We start from the raw sequence: 11,031 nt of genomic DNA, 5'->3' as shown, positions 1-11,031 counted from the left end.
CCATACATCCACATCCACATTCATACATCCACATCCGCATACATACATTCATACATACACATCCACCTTCACATCCATACATCCACATTCACATCCACATTAACATCCATACATCCATATCTACATTCATACATCCACATCTACATGCATACATTCATACATACTCATCCATTTTCATACATCCACATCTACATGCACATTCATACATCCTCTTTCCTATATCCACATCTACATGCACATTCACACCCATACATCCACATCCACATTCATACATCCACATCTACATGTATACATCCATACATACACATCCACATTCACATCCATACATCCACATCCACATCCACATTCACATCCATACATCCACATCCACATCTACATGCATACATCCATACATACACATCCACATTCACATCCATACATCCACATCCACATTCACATCCATACATCCACATCCACTTTCATACATCCACATCCACATGCATACATTCATACATACACATCCACCTTCACATCCATACATCCACATCCACATTCACATCCATACATCCATATCTACATTCATACATCCACAACCACATTCATACATCCACATCCACATGCATACATTCATACATACATATCCACCTTCACATCCATACATCCACATCCACATCCACATTCACATCCATACATCCATATCTACATTCATACATCCACATCTACATGCATACATCCATACATACTCATCCATTTTCATACATCCACATCTACATGCACATTCATACATCCTCTTTCCTATATCCACATCTACATGCACATTCACATCCATACATCCACATCCACATTCATACATCCACATCTACATGTATACATCCATACATACACATCCACATTCACATCCATACATCCATATCCACTGCACATTCATACATCCTCTTTCCTATGTCCATATCTACATGCACATTCACATCCATACATCCCCATCCACATTCATACATCCACATCTACATTCATACATCCACATCTACATGTATACATCCATACATACACATCCACATTCACATCCATACATCCACATCCACATTCATACATCCATATCTACATGCATACATCCATACATACACATCCACATTCACATCCATATCCTCACCCTATCACAACCCATATACATCTTATCCCATCACATACACTTCTTACCTCATCCCATACACATCTTATCACTTCTTAACTCATCTTATCACATCCTAACTCATCTCCTATGCATCTTATCACATCTTATCACTTCCCATATCTTTTATGCATACCTCTATGCATGAAATTCAATTATGCTAAAAGTAACACTTTTACAATAAAATAATCATCCTTTATGCATACCTCTATGCATGAAATTCAATTATGCTAAAAGTAACACTTTTATAATAAAATATTCATCTTTTATGCATACCTCTATGCATGAAATTCAATTATGCTAAAAGTAACTCTTTTATAATAAAATATTAATCTTTTATGCATACCTCTATGCATGAAATTCAATTATGCTAAAAGTAACTCTTTTATAATAAAATATTCATCTTTTATGCATACCTCTATGCATGAAATTCAATTATGCTAAAAGTAACACTTTTATGATAAAATATTCATCTTTTATACATACCTCTATGCATGAAATTCAATTATGCTAAAAGTAACTCTTTTATAATAAAATATTAATCTTTTATGCATACTTTTATGCATGAAATTCAATTATGCTAAAAGTAACACTTTTATAATAAAATATTCATCTTTTATGCATACCTCTATGCATGAAATTCAATTATGCTAAAAGTAACACTTTTACAATAAAATATTCATCTTTTATGCATACCTCTATGCATGAAATTCAATTATGCTAAAAGTAACTCTTTTATAATTAAAAAAAGATGAATTTTCTTTTACTAATTTCTAAAAATTTGGCCATAACCTCCTTTATATGGCTGACCATTTTTTAATTTTTTACGTCTTTAAAACGAATTAAAAGTACACCCATATTGAAATTATCCTAAAGTAAATATTTTTTTTCACTTAATTGAGATAAAAATTATAAAAATTTGACATTAATCACTTAACCATTCACCTAGGATAGAGAATGGTTGGTTTTGTTAGAGAAGAGAGGGGAATGCCTTTTGTAATGAGGCCTAACATTATAGAGAAGACATAAAGCATAAAAACCATTTAAAACCATAAAAATCCATAAAATAATTGAAAGAAAGAAGAATCACCAACTTACTAATGACTTTGATAGCTTTCCTTTGGCTTGATGGTTTGAGGGTTCAACTCTTGTTTGAACAAGAGTGGCCAACCATTCTTTGGAAGAGGGAAATGTCAAAAACTAATGAATTATTAACAAATTCATAGTTCTTGGCTTGGGTGGAGTAGAGTAACAATGCATTAGACATTGTTAAGTTCCAACAAAGGAGAAGGCCTCTATTTATAGGAAAAAGTGAGCTCCTAACCAAACAAACTGATTCTAGAATTTTCCAATTCAGTTTGGTCAATTTTTGACCATTTTTAGGTCAGTTGAGCTAACTTTTTGCAACTAGACTTGAATTAGGAGAGAGGAGAGATAAAATATCACATTATTTATGAGTTTAAAACTCATTCAAGCATGTGAAATATGCACCTCCTTTAATGGACTCCCCTTCCTTACATATGTGTCAAAATGGAATCATTATACCCAAAATATCTCATTTTTTTAGTAATACTCATAGTTTTTTACTAATAAACCTTGTACATTTTCAACTCTTCATCTTATGTGAGCATTTACTCATTTTTGGATACCCAAAATATCTCATATTTTTGATATTATTCATAGTTTCTTACTTGTACATAGTCAACTCTTCATCTTATGTGAGCATTTACTCATTTTTGGGTATCATCTTTTACAAAATTGGATTTATCTCCTCCCCACACATGGATTGATCTTATTGGTCCATAGGAACCTTAATTGGACCATAATCCAAAAATTCTTGAAAATCTAGACCCTTAGGCTAAGGTCCTTCATACCCATTTCCAATTAATTCCAATTGCACATTGGAAAGTTCTTTTTGAATTTCTGTATCGGGGGATCTTATTTTAATAAGATGAGTTATTTTTCTATCCAAAAATATTCATAATCTGAATATTCTCTCTCTATGTCAAAACAGGCAGAGACAAGATCTTTTATATTTCTGAAGAGGGGATTGACTACAGGGGAAGACGCTGGACATTTTTAGAGGCTAGGGAGGAATCTTACATTCTCTCCCACTTGAAAAACGCGAGATGCCCTCATCTCGCAAACTGGGGGTAATTTTGCAAGATGCACGAATATGAGACTGAGAGAAAATTTAATTAAGATTAACCACAAGAAAAGTTTCAAAGAGAACAAGACTCAAGACAAGAACAAAGATTTCAACTTTATTCACTCTTGGAACATATACAGTAAAGATAGAAAAACTCTTTACACTTCCATAAGCCCTTCCATCATATGGTCACAAAAGCAGCACTCACAAGCTTCACACGTATAAGGTAACTCGTCTATGGGAATAATTCGGCCGGTTATTGCAGCACCTATCTCATTGGTACGAGGTGACCTATTAAAAGGACCTTTAACATTTAATTGTTTGGATCTTGAATATCATGGGAATTCCTCTTTTTTCATAAAAATAAATTTATCAAAAATTACTCTTTTCTCTCAATTAAATATTTATGCATAAATACTTAAAAAATATTTTCCATGAATATGATGAAAATCATTCTTTTTGCATAGGATGTCTAATCCTAGAATATGGTAGGAAGTCCTCTTTTAGCATTATGCATAAAAATAAGATATGTATTATTTTCTAAAAAATTTACCATAGCTTCGCTGCTATAACTGATAATTCTCACTTTTCCTAAAAGTTTAAAAGCTTGTAATGAAAATATGATAGAAGTTCTTCTTTTAAGCTTAAAATCAAACTATGTATACATATCATAATTTTAACCATAATTATAAGCAAAATTATGATTATTCTACTAGATTAAGCTAATTTAGACATTCCTCCTTTCCCAAATTATTAGGAGAATCCTTTTCTCACTTAGAATGAGTCAAAGTAATTCTTTTCTACTCATAAACTATCTAAAAGGATTTAACCATTATTTTTACTAACTCAAAATTATGAAAATATCAATTCTTAATCTCTAGCTCATCAATCCTAGAGTTTAGTTTTGAAATAAGAGATTATCATTGAGAAGCATTCTTTTGCTAAAGATTTAGCCATAAAGATGACTACTCTTTTAGAGAGAGAGATTTACTTAAAGAAAGCATTACAATTAAGAATAAAGATTAACTTAATACTAATTAAACATTAAGAATCTTAGGGAAAGCTTGATTCGAATAAAAACAATCATTTTGAAAACTTCTCAAGCTTGAGAGGGGTTGAGAAGAAGAAAGTCATTGAGATAATTGGAAAAAACTAGAAAAATTAACCTTACCTCCAAGTTTGGCTTGATTCTTAATTAGCAGTGAAGCCCCCAACCAATCAATTGGTCCACTAAGAGGAGAAGAGAAAACTTCAAGAGTTGTTGGAGAGAGAGAGAGAAGCTCCAGGCTCCCAAGAGAGAGAAAAATTTAATAGAAATATGATTATTTTAAGATAATACTGGCATGGTATATCTCCAATATGAAAATACAAAGGAATGAGGGTCTATTTATAGGTGAGGGAGGCCACTAACCAAGTCGAACTAGGTTCTAGAATTTCCCAGCTTCAGTTTGACTCAATTTGGACAAGATTCAGATTGGTTTGGCTCCCTTTTTTATCTAGTTTGATCCAGGAGAGAGGAGAGATAAAAATATCAATTTTTTTTGAATTAAAAAACCCAACCACACATGTGAAAAAGGTGCCTACCTCAAGAGTCTCCCTCTCCTTACCAAGGTGTCAAAAATATATCATTCCAAAATATCTCATTTTTTTACTAATATCTCTTAATTTTTAACTAATAAACCTTGTACTCAGTCAACTCTTGATCTTATGTGAGCATTTACTCATTTTGGGGGTATTTTCTTTTATTCTTTGGATTTATCTCATCCTAACACTTGGATTAATCCAATTGGCCCATTGAAACCTTAATTGGACCATAATCCAAATTGTTTTGAAAATGTAGACCCTTAGGCTAAGGTCCCTTATACCATTTTCAATTTTGCACTATAATGGTGGGCTATGTGTGATTTTGAGAAGATTTAAGAGAAGATTTAAAAAAGTGATGGCTAAGGTGGTCATCAATAACTCAATACATTGCTATGCAAAGATTCACTCACATAAGACGAGAGAGAAGAGAAGCAACATGCACACGAGATGGGAGAGAAGGACCCCCCTGTAGGTGAACTACCTCTTAAATCCAACGCCGAGTCAATGAAGAATTCTTAACCTCCATGCATAAATTCTCTCACATATGCGGACAAGGAATTACAAGATAGTAGAGAGAAAACTAGCTCTATTTCATGCAAAGTTATATTTCATAAGCCTTTTCTTACTTGGCCACCTACGACTAAGTTATGAGTTCTTGTTCCTAGTTTTAAAGCTTTTACACGTGTTTAGTCTTATAAATTGGTTTTCTCGTAATATTAGTATAACATGAAAGATGCATGGATGCTTGTGAATGTAGACACTCAAAATTGTGGGTGTGAAGATGTGAGTTGATTGAAATTGCAATCATTCATTAACACCCACGTAGTCACTTATTTATTAATATCCATCACCAATTCAATCACTCATGGCTTTAGTCCCCTACTTCTCTTACATTATTGAAGATGTGAGTCGACTGAAACAGCCATCATTAATTAACCCTAACTTAGCCTCTTACTTATTAATACCCATCACCAATTCAATCACTCATAGCTTTAGTCCCCTACTTCTTTTACATTAACTGAAGATGTGAGTCGATTGAAATTGCTAGCATAACACCAATTTATTAATAGCCATCACCAATTCAATCACTCATGGCTTTAGTCTCCTACTTCTCTTACATAATATTGAATATATGCTCCTCTTGCTTAAATGCATAATGTCTTATAGCCTTGATCTCACTACTCCTACATTGGAACATGTTAACCCCATTAATGGGCATATGAAAAGTAAAAGATGACTATATATGGTAAATGTTAAGTACCCAAACATCATAACATCTTGGGACTACGTTCTTCTCTAGTAACATTTCTCTTTATGCATACTTCCCTAGTAATGTTTCTTTTAATACATACTTGGAGGATTTGTTCGTTAAAATTTAGTTCTCGTGTGAAGTGTAGAGAGCCTCTAGGATGTTTGAGTTTATTGGCTGACTTGGATCTAAGATTGGCTCTCAATATTTTGTACGATTTGCCAAGTCTAAACAATCAACCGCTTTCAGTGCATAAAAAATAAGGTGAGAAGTAGAAATAAGGTGAGTATAAGAAATAATGGCTAAACAAAAGTAGTTTGTTTTAGTAGTAGAATTCTTAGCATGGATTTTCCACATCTTTCCTTTGTTATAATCCAAGCAGCCACCATCAATAAAAATAAAGATACCATTTTTGCATTTCTTACGATTTTTCACTTGGGCTAATGTTACTGTAAGCATTTTTCCACTTGGGCTAGTGTGATTATAAGCATATTTTTTTCTTCAAAAGTAGGTCTCACTAATCATTCTTACCTTGAAACATCATATTGCATTAGCTTTATTAGCACAATGAGACATCAATAAGCCATCATTAGAATCCTTTCTCTTTGACTATATGCTGCATAGACATGAGAAGAGGTCTTAAATAATCAATGGTAAAGCATCATAATTCAGACGTGTCCATAACAAAAATCTAACCAAATTAATGTGATTCTAGATGTGCAATTGTGACTTTGTAATGTAGCGGATCTAAATAAATCTAGGTACTTGAAACTAGTGAATATTATATCTTTTTTTTTCCTCTTAAGTGGTTTTGAAAATTTAGTGATTAAAAAGTAAAAAGTCTAAATATATGATGTTTTTCTACAAGAACGTTTTGATTTTGAGGTCATGATTTGTGATGATATCGATGTGTGACTTATTTTTAAAATGTATCAGAGACAATACTATGCTTTTATCTTTCAAGTCAATTATTTCTTTTTTTCTAATGGTTGAAGCAAAAAGGGGACCTACATGTGAAAGAACTCATTTGTTGTGAAAGTCTTATAATGGTGTGTGACTTCAATAGATAACCTTTACTTTTTCATTGAGTATTTCAAAAATATACTCAAGTAGAAAAGAAAAGGTGGGCGCACTTGGTTTTGCTTTGTTGATAGAAATTCAAAGGCTTGTCATATTCTTCTAGTCTAGTGTGTACCAAGGTCTATCATACCTGCCTGCCCTTCACCATTCTAGTCTATAATAAAAGCCCATGTTGTAGCGTTAATGATAATTATTTGGAAACAATTTGAACCGAGATGAATTGTTTAAGACAGGGATTAGGCTTAATCACCAAGGCCCCCGGCGTCAGCTCAAAGGCATTGCACGTGAATGGGAAGCTTGCAGAGACGAGATGCTTCATGCACAGCTCTTCTGATAAGGCAAAGTGAGTAGATATCTCCCCACCATCTTGGCATATACTAATGTCCATCTAAGAAAGCATTAGAGGGTTGATTAAGTAAGTATGCATGTGTTGGTAAAATATGCACGCAGATCATCATCATGGCCGGTGAAGCGAGAGCTGCTACCATTGTTGATGATGGTATCGGTGGCGTTAGGGCTTGGGGTGGTCACCATGTATAGGCAGATGGTGCACTCCCCAAGTGTGGCGGTTAGCAAGAGGGCCAGAGAGGCTGTGTTGGAGGTGGAGGACCCAGCGCATGTAGAAAACATGGGAAAAGAGTTTGTAATACACTCCCCTCTTCGGAAGATAGCTACAGTCGTAGGCACCAAGCAATGAGCCCAAAGCGTCACCACCACCACCACCACCACCACCACCACCCATATCCCTCCCTCCATCATGAGGACTACCCCCCCCACAACTTTCCCTCAATCAAAGCCCATAATTTCTGTGTTTGGAGGATATATATATATTATACTCACGCACACAAACCCACGCCGTGTAGCCATGAGGGTATCAAACCCGAGTCCTTTCATTGGAACCCAACCGTTCTACCAACTCAGCTACGCCCCCCGGGCCAAAGCCCATAATTTCTCTTAGTTATAGGTAACTTAGCACACCCCACAACTTCCCTCACACCCTCTCTTACTTATAGGTAACTTAGCACATACCTCCTTATGATTACACCCCATTAAAGCCCTTTGTGCTCTCATAGCCCTCCATCTCACACTCTTCCTCTTCAAAATTGCATGCCTTCTCACTGGCCTTCCTCCTCTACACAAAGCCAATGATCCTTTATCTCGCAAGATGTCTACCATAAATTCTCTAAAGCTATGCAAGATGTCTACCGTAAATTCTCTACACAAGTCAATGATCCTCTATCTTACAAGATGTCTACCGTAAATTCTCTAAAGCTATTAAACCTCAAATTTTATTTATTAAATTAGGGTCAAAATCTCCTCCACTCTCATGTATAGTCTCAATCTCTTAAGTATACTTTCTCAACTACAAGCCTTGGGTGCCCCTTTAATAAGGCTACTCTCTATGTTTTTAAATAGCATAATTTATCTTCCATACACATGTTTAACGCTTTATAACCCTTTATGAGTGAGCTCAAGCAATGTATTATAGGTTTTAGAATACACAACACTTCCTAAAGTTCCTTACACCTCATTTAGAGACGGTGTTCTATCTAGTAGATGTAAAATCACTACAAAACAAGTCTTTGTTTCTATTTATATCTTATATATTCTACCTTATGTGAAACATAAGCTAAACAACATTGTATATATCCATCTAGTCTATTGACATACTTTCAAACTTGTACACTTTCAAAGTTTTGCATGGAATATGGCCTGAAGTTACTAGCATATATTTGACCCATATTATGTCATATTTGCAAGAAACATTGTGTTATACAATCATTAAATTTCTCTCAAGATAATTGTCACCGGGAGAACCTTGGTACTTTTGATTCAACTAAAAATGGTGGGTTCCTCCATTCGATTATAAACAATGTGTTAAGTTTAACATATTTTTCAAATGCTTTTATTTTTTTTTGAAGTACAATGATACTTTTTATCTATATTGAAAACTCCCCATACACTATTTGAGGAGTTACAAAATTTTGCTAAAACTTTGGAAATATGAATAGTATATATTTAAACACTACAAGGAGATGACTAAATATCGACACCCATATTTAAACACTACAAGGGAATGATTCCATATCGACACCTCTATTGATGTCTTAGACTTAGATTTTTTTTTGCCTTTAGCCTCCCCCGTCGTCGTATAGGACCGTTAGTATAGGCGTCAAGAGAAGTGGGTGTCTCTACAATCATTAGAAGCAATTATTAGAAGCCACATTAAAATTGTAATAAAGTGGAATGGTCTCATATGAACAATGGGCCCAAGGTGAATTTACCATGCTCATGGACAACACATATGGTAGTGTGAAATGGGGATCATGTATATAGGTTAAATACACCATACTTTTGATACCTTTTGATAATCAAGATTACACAAGTCCTTTGCTTTCTCTTCTTGTTCTAATCCTAGGCTAATCTCTCATACTTTTATTAATCCTAGGCTAATGAGGCTAAATCTAGGTTGCCACTTTCTTTCATCGATATCGGAGCCATGTCTTTGATCTAATTTTTTTGGATTTTTTTAAATTTCTTGCATTTTCTTGGTATTCTTGAACTTTCGTGATTTTCTTGATTTCTTGATTAAGAAATGGGTATGGTGATTGGAGAATGATGGAAATATATTTGATTTTTGGTTATTTCCAAGATTTTTGGGGGCTATGAGTTATTGTGGACCAAAATCTATGGCGGTCGCTCCAAAATTTTGAATGAGGAGACCAAATTTGGGGGAACTTTTGCTAATCATGATTAATTTTTCTTAATCAAAACGTTTTCTTCCTGCTTCCCTCTTGTGCTTAATCTTTGATGGCTATGGAACCCTTTTCATGTGCTTAATCTCTTCCATTACCTAGATCTATAGATTAGCCATATTTGGAGCTTCATTGCCCCTTTGAATCACGAATTGACACCCGTAGGCTGTTGCCAAGCCACGGTGTTCATTACTGCATTTCGTCATGAAATATTGGCATTTCATGGCTATTAATAGCTAAAGCTTAAGCCTAAGCTTAGTCTAGGCCATCTAGAAGAGGTTGGAGCATGATTTGGGAAGCGAGGAAGTGATTAAGAGGCTGCACGTTTTTCTACTGCAATTGGGAGCCACAAAGCTTAGCAATATTTCAAATCCATGGCTTAAACACTAAGCAAGGCTTCTACAAAGTGTAAGCCAAAGCCTATTGACTCCATTAATGCTTCATTTTCTTCTCTATTTTTCCATGTGTGGAGTTCATGAAGAAATTAGGATTTTCTTTTAAAATTTTTAGAAATTTCTTCAATAATCCTCATTATCATGCTTGGCTATCATTCACAAATGGAGCAATGTGTGAATAATCATGGGATTTCATGAGCAAATCCATTTTCTTGAAATTTGGGGTTTCTTGAGAAATTAGGGTTTTTGTATGTTTTTCATGAGATCCAGGGCATTCATTATCTTCATTAAGCCTTCCTCTATCCTCTTATATCACTTTTGCATCAAAATCAATTGGGGATTAGGGTTTATTTGAGAAATAGGGTTTGAGAGAAAGTGCCCTAGAATTAGGGTTTGCTTGAGGTTTCTCTTCAATATGCATAAATGGACATATGCCCATAGGTCTCATTAATCATGTTATGCATTGAATTCATCAAGGGAATTGCATATACCTACAAGTGGAATTGCATATACCTACAAGTGGAATGTTGAAGTTAAATTGCCTCCCTTTTTTGGGTTTCTTTGTGCAATTAGCATTGATTTGTCTCCACATGAAGCCATGGGGATTGAAGACATCAAGGAGCACTAATTGTATTCCCAAGTAACCTCTTCTACGACATTAGCTTCGTATG

The 11,031-nt window shown here is 34.5% G+C and overlaps 1 protein-coding gene across 1 annotated transcript; it reads left to right on the top strand.

The window, feature by feature from the left end:
* Positions 1-7,364: 7,364 nt before the first annotated feature.
* On the top strand, positions 7,365-8,031 carry LOC147625264 (uncharacterized). The gene is made up of 2 exons (XM_086818967.1): positions 7,365-7,552; positions 7,660-8,031. Exons 1-2 carry the CDS (start codon positions 7,425-7,427, stop codon positions 7,904-7,906), a joined length of 375 nt encoding a protein of 124 aa, XP_086675093.1. The 5' UTR covers positions 7,365-7,424; the 3' UTR covers positions 7,907-8,031.
* Positions 8,032-11,031: the final 3,000 nt, after the last annotated feature.

This window comes from Cibotium barometz, chromosome 24 (assembly GCF_041138505.1).
Source record: "Cibotium barometz isolate CiBa-2024 chromosome 24, ASM4113850v1, whole genome shotgun sequence".
Taxonomy (NCBI): Eukaryota; Viridiplantae; Streptophyta; class Polypodiopsida; order Cyatheales; family Cibotiaceae; genus Cibotium; species Cibotium barometz.
The sequence above is the reverse complement of the archived record's forward strand: the minus strand, read 5'-3'. Positions and strand labels throughout refer to the sequence as shown.